General features: G+C 53.0%; 1 protein-coding gene across 2 annotated transcripts in view; it reads right to left on the bottom strand.

Moving 5' to 3' along the window:
- Positions 1-20,000, bottom strand: part of Suclg2 (succinate-CoA ligase GDP-forming subunit beta) — a 196,251-nt gene that overhangs the window by 86,881 nt on the left and 89,370 nt on the right. For both annotated transcript variants that reach the window (XM_046425449.2, XM_058573027.1), the window contains exons 3-6: positions 6,938-7,037; positions 5,981-6,071; positions 2,027-2,179; positions 724-813 (exon numbers count right to left, since the gene is read on the bottom strand). In XM_046425449.2, the coding sequence (XP_046281405.1) occupies positions 724-813; positions 2,027-2,179; positions 5,981-6,071; positions 6,938-7,037 (434 nt within the window). The remainder of the gene's footprint in view (positions 1-723; positions 814-2,026; positions 2,180-5,980; positions 6,072-6,937; positions 7,038-20,000) is intronic.

Below are 20,000 nucleotides of genomic sequence, written 5' to 3'. Positions count from 1 at the left end.
GCCTTGGGTGGGACAGAGAAGCTTGTCCACCTAACGCAATGTCAGGCTTCATGGGTTGGACCAGAGGCAGGGCGCCGGGGGCGGCTCAGGAAGACTCTGTCCCTCATCCATCTGGGGACAAGTGCTGTCTTCGAGGCCAGCGGATACTGTTACTGTGCCTACTTTTTCGCGGGTAGGTAACTGCTACTGTAGCAGCATGCATCCTAACGTCACAGCAGGTTTTCAGCCGATCCTCCTAAAACCGCCCTCCTGCTACCAATAGCCACCCCATGTGCTGCTGAGCTTCAGGAGGACAGCAGGTGTTGGGGCAGCGGGTGCTATTAACAACGACCACCACTGACCGGCATCTGTAGGAGCAGGGACGGAGCCCAGCCTTGCACTGGAGGTGGGCACTCCACCACGGAGCTCCACCCTGCCCGGGGACTGACTTTACGGAGGACTATGATGAGCACCCTCTCCCACCACGCTGGACCCCACAACCCCAGGCGGCAGCCACCACCCCATGGCACAGATGGAATGGGACAGGCCGGACTGGACGCCATGCAGGTGGCGGGACCAGCGGCTGAGGTGTGTGCCCACGTGTGGCATGCCATGCACACCCACAGGTTCACACAGACACCGGCAGGACATCCTCCTCCTGGCAGTCACAACATCAGGCAGGGAAGGAGGTTCCGAGTGCCCCCTGAGCAGGTCGCACACACCGCCCTCCCGTGGCTCACCTACCTGGTTCCTCAGGGGCCCCACGAAGCCCAGGTTCTCGGCCATCCGCTGCGCTTGGCTGTCCTTTATCCCTTCAAAAATGTCAATTTGCTCCTAGTCAAAATAAATCAAATGAACAAATTCAGACAGTCAAGTGAGAAGATTTATAACCCCCAAAAAAGAAAGCGCTTAGTATTTATTTGCAAATGAGTAATTAAAGAGCGCTCCTTTCCAGAGCTCCCCGCTCAGGGCTGCAGCTGCCTATAGGGTGTGTTTTAATTAGCAGGCCGTCTACGGAACAGCCCTTCCAAAAACTATATCATCCTTCCAGGCCGCCTGCTGACAGCATGGGCCAACGCCAGTTTTCGCTTCTAATTACTACACAGATGGCACTGATGAATATTGAGTCAGTTAATTTTTATGACATCTTTTGGAAGTCTTCCAAAGCAGGGCTTTCCTGCCTCCCGCTGCGGTTATGGTCAGAGGTGTCCTTCGCGGGCTCAGCGTTATCTCGGAGTTAAACACTGTACTGATGATGAAAACTTTTAAGGACACTTCACCCTACAAACTGCCATTCCTCCACAAAAATAAGCACTTCCGGGACACACTACTTCATGTCTTCTTCCTGTAAATGGGACTGGTTCAGATTCCGTTAACTTGGGGACTGCCGGGTGTTACTGGCAAGTCTGTGGGTGAAGTCCCCAATGTCCAAGGCAGTTACCTACGTGCGCAATATTAGCAAAAATATTTTAACAACTATGACCAGAGTGTGAGTACGTGACACAGCCCAAGAGGTTCAGGAAACAAAATTCCCCTTCCCAAAGTGGAAAATCATTTTCTAAAAGAAATAATGAACATTCTGCTACAGATTTTTAATGTGGTCCTGACCCCGAGAACCCACATTAAAAGTGGGTTTATGGGTCTACATTTTCTTATGTAGCTGAGGTGGGTTGAGAGACAGCGCAGGCCCCTCACCCCACACAATGCTCACAGTCTCATGGGGTAGAAGTTACCCCATTTTATTTCACTGATTTACAAAGTGAGGCTTAGAGGTGGTGAAAAACTCGATCACTCTTAAGATCTGGCTGCAGATCTCTTGATTGAAATTAATCTCAAGACCAATAACAGGGACAAGGTTCCAAGCACGGGAAGGAGAAGACAGCACTGGAGTCTGGAAGGATCTGCTTGACTCACGGCCATCCAGGTCAGGCCGGTGTCCCAGGGGAGAGTGTGTGCACGGCAGGGCCACCCAGGGCAGAGCTGACCCAGGAGGTGGACGTCTGTCATAACAGTCCGAGAACAGGCATGGCCAGGCAATTAAGCATACCTTAAAAATCAGCTCTGGATTGGAAGCCGCCACCTCTTCAATGTCAACGCCCCCCTGGGGGCTGCCCACCAGCACGGGGCCGTTGCAGGACCGGTCCATCAGAATTGCCAGGTAGGTTTCTCTTGAAATGTCCAGGGCTTCAGCAACCATCACCTGCACACAGGCGGGAAAGTCAGATGCGTGCAGCTTGGAGCAGCTTCCGCCTGGCACCTGGACACTCTGCTGCCCAGGTCAAACTGGCCACTCTCGGGCGCCTGAGCGTCTGCTCTCTGGAGCTCCCTGCCATCCCCTTACTGATCTGCCAACTTGTTCAGGTGACAGGTTTTTGGTCTGTGTCAAGGAACTCCCCACTTTGATCTCCCTTTTTCGCTTTCCCTGAGAAATTCTGCCACTAAGAAGAACCCAGGGAAGCAGCATTGTTTTAATCTGGTGTTAACAGTACGTGCCTCTCCACACGGGCTCTGCTCGGGTTTCCTGGGTGGAAAGCCAAATCTGATTACCACAGAAAGGCTCTTTTACAACGTATCTGCTGCTCCACGTTTAGATGCTTCTGTCCCTTGCGTCACTGTGTTTTATTTCATTTTATACTTTCTTTCAATTTACACTTGATTGTTCAAAAATGGATATCAAAAGCCTATACATGAGCCAGGTGCGGTGGCACACGGCTGTCATCCCAGCAGCTCCGGAGGAGGCTGAGGCAGGAGGATCACAAGTTCAAAGCCAGCCTCAGCAATGGTAAGGCACTAAGCAACTCAGGGAGACCCTGTCTCTAATTAAAACACAAAACAGGGCTCAGTAGTCACTGCCCCTGAGTTCAATCCCTGGTACCTCCAAAAAAACTAAAATAAAAAAAGGCCAGTCAATGCCAGTCAAGCCCTCCCTCAGGGCCAGTTCTCCTTCGGGCCGGTGGAAACGCAGACCCCTCAGAAGCTCTCCTAAGGAGACGCGGGACGCCGACAGCAAGGGCGTGTGGCTCTGTGCTTTCTTAGTAACCTGTGGTCCACAGAAATGATATGAAGTTCACCTCTGTGCATCAACAATTATTTCTCTAAAAACTTCTCTAGGAGATTGGCGAGCCACTGGAAGACATTTCATGGACACAAAATGCAAAAGGAGCATGTGGCTTCTGTGCGTTCAGGTGTGTGGCATAACTTCCGGTCACTTGGCGCTGAGTGACCCCCGGGGGCTGTTCTCAGCAGCAACACAACACTGCTGTTCTTGGGGTGTCCCTCGAGTCCCCCACTTCATCTTCTGGAATGCTGACAGCTGCCCCCTGCACTCCACCAAATGTCTCCTTGTGAAGACCAGCTGCTGTCTCACACAGCTCTTGCTGTTAAGAAAGGGCCTTAAGAAAGTGTCCCCAGGACAAGGATGCTTGTAGCCAGAGATAATTAAGAGATTTCACACAAAGACCAGTTTTGGATGCTAAGATGCCATCCTGGGACTCAGAATGACAGAGAACTTTAGGGATCATTTAGGGAGAGCCGAAGCCCTCTGCAAACTCTCCTCCCAGCAGAAGCCCGGGGAGACCGCCCTCCTGAGTTACAAGAAGGTGGTTATGGGCATAGGCAGTCATTCTGGAGTCCCCGGATGAAAGCTTCCTCTCTTTGCTCTGCTCGACCAAGAAATCTGTGTTTTTCCTTTGTTTTTAATACCCTGCTCCTCCACGCGTGCCCTGCAGAGGAGTGCCAGTGTGGAAGCTCTCGGGAACAGGACTGTGAAGCAAAGTTCAACGACTGGGTCCCAAGACCAGTGCCATGCCCGGCACACCAGGATGCAGAGCACACACCTCCGAGCTACACAGCCAAACCGCAGGGTCTCATCCCAGGGCCCCCGGAGTCTTCTCAGGAAATCCCACCCAGCCGCAGGGTGAATACACAGTGAAGCTCCAGCCCCTGAGGCCAGCTTGGCTCCCTAGCTTCTCAACCGCTGATGGATCAGGAAGAGGCAGTGGACTCAGCATGCAGGAAACCCAAGGCTGGATCAGCCTGGGACCTGGGTCTCTAAGGAGTCTCTCTGCTGAGTGTGAAAAGACAGACCTGGGTATGAAGATGCCCACGCCTCCACTCACATAAGAGCTTCCAGAACTTGCACTAGGGACCCTCCAAACGAGTGACCGCCCCCACATGGTTAAATACCCACCACCTGGTTCCCTGGAACCTGCACCCCACCAGAAGGACAAAACGGATTCTCAACTGCTGTGGAGATGGGTTCTGGGGTCCATGAGCCGTGGTGGTCGCTGCTCTAGGGTGTGACGACAGTTCACACCAAGAAAGGACCAAAACAGTATTTGGCAATTCCGTCTCAGGGGAGAACACTGGGAACTCTGACTTTGCTTTGTATTTTTGCATGATTAGAATTTTTCACATTGTTAATCACTTTTGCCAGTGTAGGGTGTGGCGGGGGCGGGGGACTTGTCAAAAATAAATCACTCTGGGCTGGGGTTGTGGCTCAGAGGTAGAGAACTTGCATGCGTGAAGCACTGAGTTTGATCCTCAGCACCACATAAAAATAACATAAAAGTACTGTGTCCACTACGACTAAAAAATAAGTGTTTAAAAAAATAAAAAATAAATAAAATAAATCACTCTAGTAGTATACCAGCAATGACCCCACTTACAAGGATGTGCTTATCGCTGGTACTTCAGGAACTTATCTACAAGCTAAGTCTGCAGAACGCCACTTCTACAGAGTGTGAATCTGCTCTGTGCACTTTTATGTGCTTTTAAAAGTATCACAAACACTGATCTAAAAATCCCATGTGCCCACATAAAACAACAAGTTCCTACCAATAAAAATTCGAATTATGCCCTCTGCAAAGTCTGAATGAGTGAGAGGAAATGCTCATGATCAGATTTAAAGGCCATGCGGGGAGCTCTGTACAACCAGCCAGAAGGAGGCAGGGAGCACCCTCAGGGCAGCACAGTGGGACATGCCCACCCTGGCTGGCTCTTGCCCCTCGACCTGCAGAAAGGCATGTTGTTGGCGGCCTATAGTCACCGTGCTGTCCCCAAGCTCAGGGTCCTCTGTGCTGGGACAGACCACCCTTGACACACTAAGAACTGCCTGGGTATCTTTTTTAGGCACATCAAAAAGTTTCTAAAAAATCTGTGAAAGTAAACTTGGAACACACCCCACCAGCATCCCCAAATACAGCACGATGACGGACCATCAGCCTTGACACAGAAGGGACAGCTGCTCCCCACAAAGCAGGCCCTCATCCACGGTAAGGATGGGCCTGCCACGCACAGGGCCCGGGCCGGGAGAGGCCACCGGGTTCACGTCCTCGACAGCTGTCCTGAGCAAGCCGGGTCTTCCCTGTAAGCTTTGCACTGGGTGCTGCGGGCAGGGGGACTGGTTCCCACACCTGCACGAGGGAGATGGCCAGGGGAGGACATGGGCAGGACAGTAGGGCTGGCCCCGGCCCTGCAGTTCACCCATCCATGGCTGGCTGAGGCACGCTACCTTCCTGGGCTTTATCTTCTGAGGTGCGTTCCTGCAGGCACTCAAAGCCCTGGCTGCCCCAGCAGATGGCATGATACAACTGACCCCGGCAAGAGGGAAGCTGGAAATGGCAGTGACCTCAAGGTGGACGCCTAACGAATAAGGGGGCAGGTCCTCAGAATACCCGGGTGAGGGTGGGGCTCCACCGGAGCAGAGAGCATCCCTCGCCCGCCGGAGGCGGTCCCTCTCCGCCCTTCCAGCACTGAGCAGAACACCCAGGTCCTGCACAGGAGAACCAGGCTCAGACTCTGAGCAACTGACGCTGCTACTGGCCAAGGGTAAAGAACAAGTCCAGGTTAGCGGAGCCTCTTCCCTCCTCAGGGACACAGCCCTGGCAGGGTCACCGAGCTCCAGAACGCACTGCGCTCCTGCCAGAGAGCAGGGCTTCCCCCGCGTGTGCACTGAGGTGTGGCTCTGCCTCTGACGCATGCATCAAGAGGACCTCGTTACCTTGTTGACTTTCACACCTTCTTTGGAGGTTTGCTTTGTTGCTAGGTTGTACCCGATCATCTGTTTGGCCAGCTGTCCCACAACTTTAGGGCTACGAGGGAGGAAAAGGGAAAAAAATAACATCAATGTCTGCTGAACAGCACCATACAGCAGAGTCCACTCACCCTCACGTCCACCCTGCCCAGGGTCCACTGTGCACCGTGGAGTCCACTGTCCACTCACAGAATCCCTAGTCTCTCCACCCATACGCCACGGGCTTCGCATTGCACTCGAGGCGCACAGAGAGCACGAGGTAAGGGCAAACCTGAGTGACACAGAAGCGCTTTCTGACCCCTGTCCCCTCCTGCCGCACGTACAGTCACCGTGAGCACCAGCCTGAGACACACAGAGGTCATAAAGTCTGCACAGGTCCTCGAGGGTGGACAATTTGTGAACTATTAGAGAGGAACAGGGAAGAGGACACTGACCACAGTCAACAATGAATATGGTCTTTGTACGAACGGGGTGCGTGACAGGAACAGTGGGGAAAGCGTTCGGTGCTGGAAGGGGACGTCACCAAGCCAGGCTCGCAGGACAGCAGGCAGGACTGCCACGGAGGCAGCTGATGCAGCAGCCACGGGCGCCCCTGAGGGCTCCTGAGCAGGACACCAACTCACCTGCAGTGCCATCACTGCCAGGACTTAGCAACACCACTGTCCAGAGGAAGGTCACTTCCAGCAGTTAGGGAAGAAAAACCCTTTCAGGATTTTTTCTGCGATGCTAAGCAGGTAGCATATGGGTGAGAAAACCACAAATCCTGTGAGCGGACGCTGTGAGTGCAGGTGACATGGATTCTCTGAAGGACGTCTGCAGCACTGCCAGAGCCCCCCCAGGAATCTGCTCCTCGACCTGCTCCCGCCCGCACCCATCCCTCCTTCCCAGTGACTTGGCCAGGACAGGAAGGAGACCTCCACTTACTCCTTGGTGAGATGCACGCCTCCTTTCAAGCCACTGTTGAAGACTCCTTTTCCTCTTCCTCCCGCTAGGATTTGCGCTTTTAAAACAATTTCTTTTGCATCTGAAAAAGAAAAGTCCAGAGTTGGCAGCTAATTGTAAATTCCTCCTCCTCTTCTTTAATCAGCAGAAAGGAGAGCAGCATCGACATGTGTCTGACTTCCCACTGGATGTGAAGTGCTCTCAGATCAACTCTGAAAATAGAGGCCACAGCAAACTTCAGACAGCAGCGTACCTGGACACCAGGCCCGCTGGCCCAGGACACGCACCCAAGCAGCCCGCGCCCGAGCACCCCAAGGGGAAGCTAGGCGCCCGCCCCCTTGCTCTTCTGGGTGGGCAGGAGAGGCTGGTCAAGCCCAGCAGGCAGTGTTGACTTCACTGCGTAAAGACACTCCTGTGTGGCAAGGCACCCACCCGCCGGGCAGAGGCGCGAATGACCTGTCCATGCAGGAGATGGCCCAGGAAAGACTGGGTTAGGCAGCAGCCCTGCAGACGGACAGAGCTGCTTCACAACTGCACCCTGGAAACTGTCTTATATATTGACTGGGCTGGGCAAGGGAGGGGAAGGGGCGGAAATGAACAGCAAACACTGTTTTTAAATACTGGCAAGGTGAAAAAGTTCCAGGAGGAGCGCGGCTGTGGAGAATCTGTCTCCCAGTGGCCCTTGAGACTGGAGTCCCGTCTTTAGGGCCCAGGGGGAGGCTGACCGTGAAGCAGCCCAGTGACAAAGGAGCCAGCAGGCGAGCTCGCTCCCTACCATGAGAATCCAAAATAAGTCAATAAGCAAAAAGCAGCCTTCAAACCAAGCACGTTTAATAAACCCAACAGCCAAACAGCAAGCACCTTTAGGCCACAGCGGGCACCGTGTTCCCGAGTCAGCTTTGCTCAGAGTCAGAACCAAATCAGAGAATCATCTCTATGAGCTTTTCTGAGGCAGCACACCGGGTTCAGAGCCCACGGGTCAATCCGGCCTTAAACAAGGCAGTGCGTGAGAAGGCTTCACCCCCAAGCCTGAAAATTCTTCTACATGATCAGACCAATGCCTGGATCAATTAATCCATTATTACCTTTGAATACTGTGAAGACTCAAAGGATGATTTCAGAGATGGCGATGAAAGCCAAACAAAACCCTAACATTCCCCGGCACCTGCTACCCTCTGCAAGCTGAGCTCTCCTCTGTGCTGGCCACCTCCCCTGCTGAGTCCTGGCGTGGTCCCCCACAGGCCCACAGGCCCTGGAGGGCCAGAAGGAGACGATCTGCAGAGGTTCTACCAGGAGGTGGTGGGGAGCTACGGGAGGCCGCACACCAGGAAGCACTTGGCAGGGCCACCCCAGCCGCGAGGCCTCTGCAGGAGGCCATTCCACTGTCCTCTTCCTCCTACCTGTGCCTACCCTGGAGAGCCACCTCCCAGAAGGCAGCCCTCCGCACCCTCCAACAAAGCTTGCTCTGGACTGGGAACTATCACTTCACCTGTCCTGCCCCACGTGACAAACGGGCCCCCATCTAGCTGAGCAAAGGAACTGCAGTCTCTGCTCGTGACCAGAAAGTCACGAGAAAAGGGAGGGGGTGGAAGGAACCGCTGCACAGATACTGTATACAGACAGTAGGATACTGCAGAGGAACAGAAGCGAGAGCAAGGGCTTGGCAGGGCGGGGGGCAGCTCAGGGGGGCAGCTCAGGGGTGCAGTGCTGGCCCAGCGCGGGAGGCCCTGGGGTCCATGCCCAGCATAAAACACAGACAGAAAAGCTTCCAACCCCACCCATCACCTTCCGTGTAAAGAGGGGGAGACTGAGGTTCAGAAAGATAAAGGCGGCATGCAGTCTGGGACAGGGTCACATGAAACGAATCTACAGTGTGATGATAACCAACACCGAGGTAACCGAGTGGCTAGGGTGCTTATCTCAGCCCGAGCACCTTAAAAAAGCAATTAAAAAATCACAGCCATCATAACTATTTTCAGGAATTACCCCAAACTGGCATATAGGAAGACACTCCTATTCGTCCTCTGAAGACATCAACTGGAAGAAGGCGACCTTTGCCGTCTCCCCAAACATTCAGCTGAGATCGCACGAGATCCTGCAGAAGGCTGACCACATGCCATCACCACTGATGCTGTTCATGCCTTTGACACCTGAAGGCTAGCTGATGGTGTGCCGGACTGGTCAGGTCAACCTCACCCATGATCCACGTGGTCTGACCTTAAGGAAGTGTCCTCCATCACCCTTGAAACCCTGGATCTCAATCCTGGAGGACTGGGGGCCACACAGGGAGGGGCCCAGCAGCCCTCTGCAGCCTGAAGCTACAAGCAGAGCAACATGGATGTGTTGTAACTGTGCTGGTTGAAAACCAAGGCCTGTCAGCATGCTAGGCCAGCCTTCTACCAGAACTATGCTCAGCAACACAAGGAAGTCAACCAGAAAAAAGGGAAAGAAAAACCTTAGCCCATCTCTATACAGCTAACACACCCAGGCCAACTCTTCTCTGCACACCTGCAACTCACACCCGGGACCAAAACGCCTCTGCACATCTGCAACTCACACCCAGGACAAATCCACCTCTGCACACCTGCGACTCACACCCAGGCCAAACCCAGCTCTGCACACCTGCAACTCACACCCATGAACAATCCACCTCTGCACACCAAAACTCACATCCAGGATAAATCCACCTCTGCACACCTGCAACTCACACCTGGGACCAAAACACCTCTGTACACCTGCAACTCACACCCAGGACAAATCCACCTCTGCACACCTGCGACTCACACCCAGGCCAAACCCAGCTCTGCACACCTGCAACTCACACCCATGAACAATCCACCTCTGCACACCAAAACTCACATCCAGGATAAATCCACCTCTGCACACCTGCAACTCACACCTGGGACCAAAACACCTCTGTACACCTGCAACTCACACCCAGGACAAATCCACCTCTGCACACCTGCGACTCACACCCAGGCCAAACCCAGCTCTGCACACCTGCAACTCACACCCATGAACAATCCACCTCTGCACACCAAAACTCACATCCAGGATAAATCCACCTCTGCACACCTGCAACTCACACCTGGGACCAAAACACCTCTGTACACCTGCAACTCACACCCAGGACAAATCCACCTCTGCACACCTGCAAATCACACCCAGGCCAAACCCAGCTCTGCACACCTGCAACTCACACCTGGGACCAATCTGCCTCTGCATACCTACAACTCACACCCAGGCCAGACCCATCTCTGCACACCTGCAACTCACACCTGGGACCAATCTGCCTCTGCACACCTACAACTCACACCCAGGCCAGACCCAGATCTGCACACCTGCAACTCATACCCAGGACAAATCCACCTCTGCACACCTGCAACTCACACCCAGGACAAATCCACCTCTGCACACCTGCAACTCACACCCATGAACAATCCACCTCTGCACACCTACAATTCACACCCAGGCCAGAACCAGCTCTGCACACCTGCAACTCACACCCAGGCCAGACCCAGCTCTGCACATTTGCAACTCACACCCATGAACAATCCACCTCTGTACACCTGCAATTTACACCTGGGCCAGACCCATCTCTGCACACCTGCAACTCACACCTGCAACCAATCTGCCTCTGCATACCTGCAGCTCATACCCTGGACCAATCCACCGCTGCACACTTACAACTCACATTCAGGCTAGACCTAGCTCTGCATACCTGCAACTCACACCTGGGACCAATCCACCTCTGCACACCTACAACTCACACCCAGGCCAGACCCAGCTCTGCACACTTGCAACTCATACCCAGGACCAATCCTCCTCTGCACACCTACACCTCACACCCAGGCCAGACCCAGCTCTGCACACCTGCAGCTCACACCTGGGACCAATCTGCCTCTTCACACCTGCAACTCACACCCAGGCCAGACCCATCTCTGCACACCTGCAACTCACACCCAGGACCAATCCGCCTCTGCACACCTGCAACTCACACCCAGGACAGACTCAGCTCTGCACACCTGCAACTCACACCCAGGACCAATCCGCCTCTGCACACCTGCAACTCACACCCAGGCCAGACCAATCTCTGCACACCTGCAACTCACACCCAGGACCAATCCCCTCTGCACACCTGCAACTCACACCCAGGACAGACTCAGCTCTGCACACCTACAACTCACACGCAGGCCAGACCCAGCTCTGCACACCTGCAACTCACACCCAGGACAAATCCGCCTCTGCACACCTGAAACTCACACCCAGGACAGACCCATCTCTGCACACCTGCAACTCACACCTAGGACCAATCTGCCTCTTCACACCTGCAATTCACACCCAGGACAGACCCATCTCTGCACACCTGCAACTCACACCCAGGACCAATCCGCCACTGCACACCTGCAACTCACACCCAGGACAGACCCATCTCTGCACACCTGCAATTCACACCTGGGACCAATCTGCCTCTTCACACCTGCAACTCACACCCAGGACAGACCCAGCTCTGCACACCTGCAACTCACACCCATGAACAATCCACCTCTGCACACCTGCAACTCACACCCAGGACAGACCCAGCTCTGCACACTTGCAACTCACACCCATGAACAATCCACCTGTGCACACCTGCAACTCATACCCGAGCCAAACCCAGCTCTCCACACCTGCAGCACACAGCTTGGCCCAAACCAAGTTCATAGGATTCACAAGTTCACATGCTACCCAGTGGAGCTAGCAAGCAGCCAGGCAGGTGAGTTAATCACAGGAAATGCAGGTGGGGTGCTCAGGTGCCACTCAAATGTGACCGGCCTCCTCATTCCGTGTTCCCCAAGGTCCCTCCACTAACATCACTTTTCCCATTTTATTCAAAGATCTGATTTCTTAGAAAACTCAGAAGGTTTATTCTATTTTTTTATATCATCCTCCTGTCCCATCCCATACAGAATTACAAAGCTGTACCTCACACACGAAGTTCAACCTTTTTTCTGAATAAATGAGATGATGTAGCTCTACTTTAAGGTAACAGGCTAAATAAAGGGGGAGGTACTTCTGCAGGGGACTTCCCATAGAAACAGGTGGCCCTCTGCATTGACCACCACATCAATGGACTGTGGTCTGGACAACTTCAGACGCCCTCGTAGCTGCTGCCTCCTCGTGTGGCCTCAGTCACTGTGTCCCCTGTGCATTCTGCCTGAGTCTCTCCTGGGGACAACAGGTACTCCTGGCCAGGTTTACACTCCATTTGAGAGGAACCAGTTGAATGTAAGTTTTATGCTATGAGGAGGAAAAGTCTGTGAGACAGATTTGACAGGCTCATAGAGATATGTAAGACTGTCGCACGGCTGGTATCGACACTGCTGACGACAAATTCCCTTTCCCCAGATGTGAAGATTGATCATGGAGAAGTGCCCAGGCAAGCCCAGAAAGCAAGCTTTATTGAAAGGATAGAACAGAGACGGACTTCTCCAGGAGGAAGAGGGGATCCAGAGCCAGTATCCAAAGAAGTGGGGGTGTCCTGCCCCTTGTATGCATTTTAGATTTCCTTCCTTCTCACACCCTCCTTCTCCCCTGATCTTGCCTACCTGATCAAAGGGGGGGCCAAAAGGTAGAGTGGTCCTGGGCAGGAAGGGGGCACCCAGGAGGCATCAGTTAACAACCCCTCCAACTCCCTGCAGGGAGGAACGATTCCCTGGAGGTAGGTCACCGTGGCAACAGGTTGAGGAGGAAGGGGGAGGGCTTTGGGCATGTTAGCATTGATTTCCTTTCCTGTTGAATCAGCCCCCATCTCCCTGTTGGAACCCAATCACTTGCTACCTACACTGACTGTCCTTTGTGTCCCCAGTCTCATCATCCCAGTGTGGACTGCAACCTGGAGACTAGCCTGGGCAGTTTAGTGAGACTCTGTTTCAAAATACAGAATAAAAAGGGTTGGGGATGTGGCTCAGTGGTAGAGCTCCCGTGGGTTCAATCCCCAGGGGAAAAGAAAAAAGAAAAGAAAAAAACAGGCTCCCATTACAGGCAAAGAATAGTATTCAGAAGCGTAAGAAGCCTGAACAATGCCCTACCCCCTGGTCTTATTTCACTCTTATGAACTGCATTAAAATAATTCCTTTGCAAATGTTTTCCTCTCATTCTTCACAAGTGTTATTCCAATTATAATGCAGTTTTATGCCAATTTTTATAGTCCCCCAAGTCTCATGCTGGATAACAAATGCTCTTGGAAGCACTTTCAATGCTAAAGAGAAAAAGTATATATTCGTTAAATTCATCAAGAAAAGCACAACCTAAATAGAATAAATAAGATTCGTCTTTAATTAGCAAGCCTTATTGAAGTGTTTTGGTTGTTTTTTTTTGTTTTTAAGAGATGGCATTCTGAAAACCTGGTTATGAAAAGTAATGTTCATGAGACACAGCTCTGAACCACAATGGGACCACCGTAAATGTCTGGCAATGTTCATCAAGAACATCGACAAGTCATTTCCAACTCTTCTCTATGAAACATGTCACGGATGAGTCAAGTGTTTGCAAAACCGGGTTGGCTTTTACTCAGCATCGTTTTCTTCCAACATACTTTCCTCAGTGCACATGACAGTGTGCCATCCTGGGTACCAGGCCAGAGGGTGTGACCACGATCATCCACCTGAGTGGACCCAGGCGGGACCACGGTTTCCACGGCGCATCAGCCTCCCCACAACTGCAGAGCGTGTTTTCTAGCCGGTGATGGCCACAGCGGGTCAGAGTTCCTGCTCGAGGCTGTTGGGGTGTGTTTTGGTTTCATTTTACCTATTACCAGAAGGGAGAGGAGACAGGAGACAGGTGAAGACATGGTGGAAAGGTGAGCTCTCACCAGGACACAGTCGCAGGGACACCAGTGGGAGCCCAGGGCCGACCCCGCAGGGCGCAGGAGCCCCTGAGGCGCTCCTGTTAGGACCTAGAACCAGACCCAGGACAAGAGGCACCTGACACATCCAGAGCACTCCACCTGCAGGCTGCCTGCTGGGGACATGAGGACACTGGGACTACTCTTCCAACAGGACTCAGGGCACCTTTGAGGAAATGACTGTCCCAACTTCCAACGTGCTCTATGGGGCCCGTCAGCCTCAGTAGGACATTTCACCACCAGGCTGAGGGGTACTGGGGATACCCAGCTGCCACCAGACTGCTCCCCCTCAGACTGGACCTGAACCTAACTCAAGCAGCAGTTTTCCAAACAGATGTAAAAGATGGAGACAGGATCTTCTCCGGGGCAAGAGTTCTGCGATACAAGAGGGAACCTAGCAGACAGGCACTCACACCCAGAACAACGCCCTCCTTCCCTGAAACAGCAACAAGCTTCACCCAAGCTTCTCCACTGTCTGTTCTGCTGCTGTCCCTCAGCGCACAGGTACGTCTGAGCCGGCACGGAGTCACAGCCCCAGTGCTTGTTAGTTTCAGACAGGGTCTGGCCCAGGCTGGTCTCAAACTCATGACCCTCCTGCCTCAGACTTGAAGCAGCCGGGATGGCAGGCGTGGCCACTGCCCCACCTTAAGTCTCATGTATGTTTCCTGTCATGGTGGCCATGCTGGGGATGCACCCAGGGACTTGCACGTGCTGGGTGAGCACTCTACACGGCCCTACATGCCGGCCCACCCGGCTGAAGTTTGCTTGTGTCTTTTTTGGTGCTTGAGACTGAACTCAGGGGCACCCCTCCACTGAGCTACATCCCCGGGCATTTTAATTGTTTTGAGACAGGTATTACTAAGCTGCTTAGGACTTTCCTAAGTTGCTGAGGCTGGTCTCAAACTTGAAATCCTCCTGTCTCGGCCTCTGGAGTCACTGGGATTACAGGTGGGTGCCACTGCGCCTGGCACCCAACTTAGGTCTTAAATCTAAATGACAGATTGAGCCCACTGTCCATTCAGTGCCACACTGCCCCAAGTGTTTCCCTCATCCAGATACTTTGGCGGGGTGTGTCAGCATACAATGAGGGAGCCAGGGCGAACTTCACGGATCAGCACAGCCCTTATTCAGCGGTGCAGTCACGCCTCTGGCGGACCCACTTTCCTCATGGAAAATGAGCCCCGGGCCAAAGGGGGAGTCTGTGCTTATATAGGTTACACTGAGAGGTGACTTAGTTATTGACAGAGCGCGTCAGTTTGGACACTCGGGAAGCAGGTTGGTGAGAATTTGAGATTCGTTTTTACTGGGGGAAGAATGGAGGGTCTGGGGTCAATGTTTATCTCCTTCCCTTCGGGGTCCCAGCGTACTGACACTGGGAAAGGATTTACTTGGGGAAGGATCAATGCCTTGGCTTCCTCCCAGGGGCTGCACTCTAGGCTTGATGGATATCTCCCCCCCAGGGATGGTCTTGTCACTGGGTGATGCTGGCTTCCTTTCCGGGGACTGTCCTGTCACTGGGAAAGGATTAATGTTAGCAGCGTGTTCCCTCCCTCCTCGCTCCCTCTTCCCAGGCCACACTATTTGGGGGCTTGTCATTTTCTACAGCTTACAGTGTGCTCCTGCCACTTATTGATGATAAAGAGATACTATCACCTTAAAACATGCTTATGTCTCAAGGAATACTCTTCCCTTCAGTCTCTATGAAAGTTCCTGTAAGGCTGTCAAAACGTCGTTTTCTCACATTTTCTTAATAACACAGTTTGTTTCTGACCATATCACAGGCCTCGTTAAAACCTGAAGCTACGAGTTAACCTGCTCTTCTCCTGTCTCCGTGTCATTTATCATACCATTAATGAGCACTTCCTGGATGGCAGACCTTTTAGGGCCACATAAAGCCCACCCTAGAGGACTCGCTCTGCTGGCCATCTTCTTCTGCTGCGTGGTCTTGTGCCAGTTGGCCAGTCCTGGGGGGCACTCACGGAAGGGAAGGTGTGCTTCCAGAAGGTAGCGTAAGGAGAGAACCTGCTTGTGCTGATGGCCAAGAGGCCCTGCCCAGACACCTGCAGCTGGCCAGAGAATTCCAACCCACAAAGTGGCCACCACAGGGCATTAGCCCCAAGGAGCCACTGGACAGAGTGACGATGTTTCAGAAGAGGACGTTTCTTTAGAGGAAGACACCTCTACTGTGTTTCACGTGGGTCTCAGGACTGATGAGTCCCACAGTGACACACACCACAGGAAAACACCTGTGACTTCAACAGCCTGGCAACAGTCACGGCAGGAGCACAGTCTTCACCAGGCGGGTGCAGAGGACACGCCTGTGATTCCCAGCGCTCGGCCAGCCTCGGCAACTCAGCAAGACCCTGCCTCAACACTTTTGAAGTGCAAAGGTCCAGTGGCAGAGTACCCACCTAGCCCATGTGAGGCTCTGGGATCAACCCCAGCAACATACATACATACATACATACATACATACACACACACACACACAGCATTACACCAACACATGTCTACGGTGTGCTGTGGTCCATTTGAAAGGAAAGAAAACCAGCTTAAAAAAACACTTTTCAAACCAAAGACACGAGGAGCCAGGGTTCAATTAGAGAAGCCCCCCCACCCCCACCAAGTTATGGCCCAGGACACGTCACTGGGAACAGGCCCACACGCTGACACAGGAAGGGCTGAGAGGGGACAGGGTCCCAGCATCTCCAGCCAGCCACACGGAGGAGCAGCACCTCCGATGGCCACAGAGCAGTGAGGTGGACACATGCTGGCTCTGTGCTGGTCGGCAGAGTGAAGGCAGCTGGCTCCCCCTGACCACGTGAGTGTCAGGTGGTAATGTCCACAATCCACGTCCTGCACAAACCCCTCTTCTGGTCAACCAACCCAAAGTCACATGGGGAAGGGGATTCCGGGAATCGCCGTCCTAGCATAACCTGGGTGGTGCAGAAGAGCCCCACGGGATGCCAAGACAGTGGACAGCACAGCCCACGTCCCTTAGCTCCTCCTGTGGGTTCCTGCAGAGGGGTCCTGAAGCAGTGGTAGGCCCTGGGGACAGGCGGTCCATTCACAGCAGGTCAGCAGGTCTCAGAGGACCCGCTACAGTCACCCCCCGGCTCAGTCCTGCACCTGAGTGTGCCAGCCCTGCTGCCCGGCTGTCTCCCTCCTCGCCTGCTCAGATCCTCTCAGGAGGATTCATTCTCCAGACAGGGCCCTGGGAAATCACACTGAATTCAATCCCCTCGCAGACTCCTGAGCCCAAGGAGGACAGCTAGCCCCTGTCCCATGCCACAGAAGATTCAGGCCAATTTGAAAGTGCCTGGGGTGGGCACTGGACAATAGGGAGGTCCATCTGCCCTCTGGTAGACCAGCACTACTTCCATGGAAACAAACCACAAAAATAAGGATTTCTCAATACAGTGTGAACCACTTGAATGATGTAACTGCCCATCGACATTTGGACAGTACTGAAAAAATACAGTCCATGCATCCACATAATAAAATACTAAGACACTATGTAGCCGTAAATAACAATCAAGCCTATCTGTAGGTATGAGTACTGGAAAATGTCCATGTACGCAGTAAGCTCTACCTGGAGCTCAACAATTATCATTCCAAAAAAATAAACACTTTTGTGAATGGTTTTGCAGTTATAATGAAATCTAAATAGACAATAGCCAAATTATTAAATCAATGATCTCACGGGGACAGTGAGTGGTGTTATGGATAGGGCATTGTATCTTTTCAGCAGTTAGTATTTTTTGCAATTATTGTCATAAAAGCAAATAAAAAGGAACTTAAATGTGAGATACATGCAGGCAGTTGTCCATGGCTGTTTGCCCTGAACACGTATGTGCTGCCTTCTGATGACTGCGATTCAGAGGCTAAAAGTCTGCTGGGGAAACACAACTAACTACCATAAAATATTAACAGTTCAATAAACACAAACAACAAGCAGGTGATGCACATCTACAACCCCAGCATCTCAGGAGGCCAAGGCAGGAGGAGGGCAAGTTCAGGGCCACCCTGGGTGATTTAGCAAGATCCAGCCTCAAAATGAAAGCCACAGACGACTAGGGGTGCCGCTCAGCGGTAGAGCACCCCGGGGGTTTCCCTTCCCAGTCCTGGCCTGAGCCAGACACATATCCTACAGCGGGAAGGGGAAACGGTGTCCAGTAGGCCGGGCGGGAGAGGAAACAGGAGCCGTAGACAGAAGAAGAGCACCTGTCACACAGAAGCACCGTGAGTTCTCCAGCCAGAAAGCAGGGGAGCAATGACACAGGAGGCTGCGGGCTGTTCCAGTCAGGCGCTCAGCCCCCCTCGTGACCTCGGAACTAGAGCCCACGGCAGCACCCTGCATGGAGCCAGCAGAACAGGACCAGCGCAGTGCACAGAGCTGCAACCCACGTGCCGTCCTTGCAGTGCTGCGGAGGAGCAGGCCTGGGCCCACTGGGCAAGCACTACCACTGAGCAGACAGTGCTACTATTATTTCTCCAACAGTGCTTTGCAAAGTTTAGAAAATGCTGTTATAAATGCCTTTTTTAAAGTTTAAACTGAAAAAGAGCCCACATGGACAGGAGCTATCACAGGAAGTGAGATTCCACTGATTTTATCTCTCTTCATAGGTGTGATGTTACCTATGTTCTTTTTTTTTTTTCCTCTGGGTACCAGGGATTGAACTCCGGGACACTCAACCACTGAGCCACATCCCCAGCCCTATTCTGTATTTTATTTAAAGTCAATTGCTTAGCGCCTGGCTGTTGCTGAGGCTGGCTTTGAACTTGTGGTCCTCCTGCCTCAGCCTCCCCAGCTGCTGGGATTACAGGCGTGGACCACCACACCTGACTATCTGAGTTCTTTACAATGACTTTGTAATCAGAAGAGAACTATTTTCAGGTTTAAACGAACCGTGTGTTTCTTTCTCCTGGTGAGAACACTCTGGCACACTGTCGAGGGGGTCCTCACTACAGAACAACACGCACCGCCGCCCCACGTGCATGCTGAGGCAGTGTGGTGAATGGCATCCAGGGTGGCGGGCAGCAGGAGGTGGCCACACACAGTCTTCTTTTTGACTGCAAATTCACAACAAGGAACATGTATCTGTGAATGGGGGAAATGACTGACTTGTGACACCTTAGATTAAAGCTGGTGCCTGAAGTCAACAGGGCGAAGCCATCCAGCTGTCCTGGGCTCCTCTCCATTTCTCCAACCATGGGTGAGACTGAAAAGAGGAGGAAGGACAAAATGCTGCCTGTCTTAACAGCTGACCCTTGGTCCAAAGCCCACCCTGGCCTTCCCTGGTCCAGGGCACACATCTGCACCTTTCCGAACTGGCTGACCTGGTCCAAGGGGTGATGTGAGGCTTTGTCCTCTGAGACTCAGGCCCAGCCATGCCTGGACTCCTCAGGTGGACAGGAGGGGTGTCCCCTTGAGGTGCCTCCTGCACCCAGGGCAGCAATGTGCATGCAGAACCATTGAAACACCTCCTCTGTTGTGCCCACGATCGTCATCCCCTTCGAATACGTCCCAAAGAAGGAGGAGGCCACTGGGCACAGTGGACCAGCCATGGGCTATGGTCTTTCGGCCCTGGGCTGGAACTCAGCATCGCCCCACCAAGCAGCTGAGCGGCTCTGCCCAGGCGGTCAGCGTCCTACCTGCCAACAAGGTCAGCACAAACAGCGATCACCTTGCCCAGTGCTGTGGTCACCAAGTGCAGGGGGGAGCACCCGAGGACACCTGGCTCATGCCAGCATCACCAACAGCCAGGTGCAGAGCGGGCACTCACGAGGATAATGGAGGCCCTGACCACGGGGCACCGTACCCTTTAGCAGAAGGTGAATCTACAAGTACTGCCTTTCGGAGGAGAGACGGGAAAGGGGAGGAACCGTGGAATGAACCTGAGCTATTTCCTCTGAACCTTCTGGAATATACCACAGTGACCCTCACCTTCAAGACATCCATGAGGCTCTGATGAAAAAGGAAAAACTGTAAATAAATACAAGAAAGGTGGGTGGAGTAGAGGGCAGGGAAGGGCGGGGGGGAGAAAGGAGGGAAAGTGTGGTGTGGGGACTGAACGGGAACGGACAGCATTCCATGCCAGTCCACGAATCTGTCCAAACAGATTCTGGCGTTACGTACAACTGAAAGGGAATAATGGG

This window comes from Marmota monax, unplaced genomic scaffold (genome assembly GCF_021218885.2).
Source record: "Marmota monax isolate L192 unplaced genomic scaffold, Marmota_monax_Labrador192_F-V1.1 WCK01_AAM20220418_F8-fsc00028, whole genome shotgun sequence".
Taxonomy (NCBI): domain Eukaryota; kingdom Metazoa; phylum Chordata; class Mammalia; order Rodentia; family Sciuridae; genus Marmota; species Marmota monax.
The sequence above is the reverse complement of the archived record's forward strand: the minus strand, read 5'-3'. Positions and strand labels throughout refer to the sequence as shown.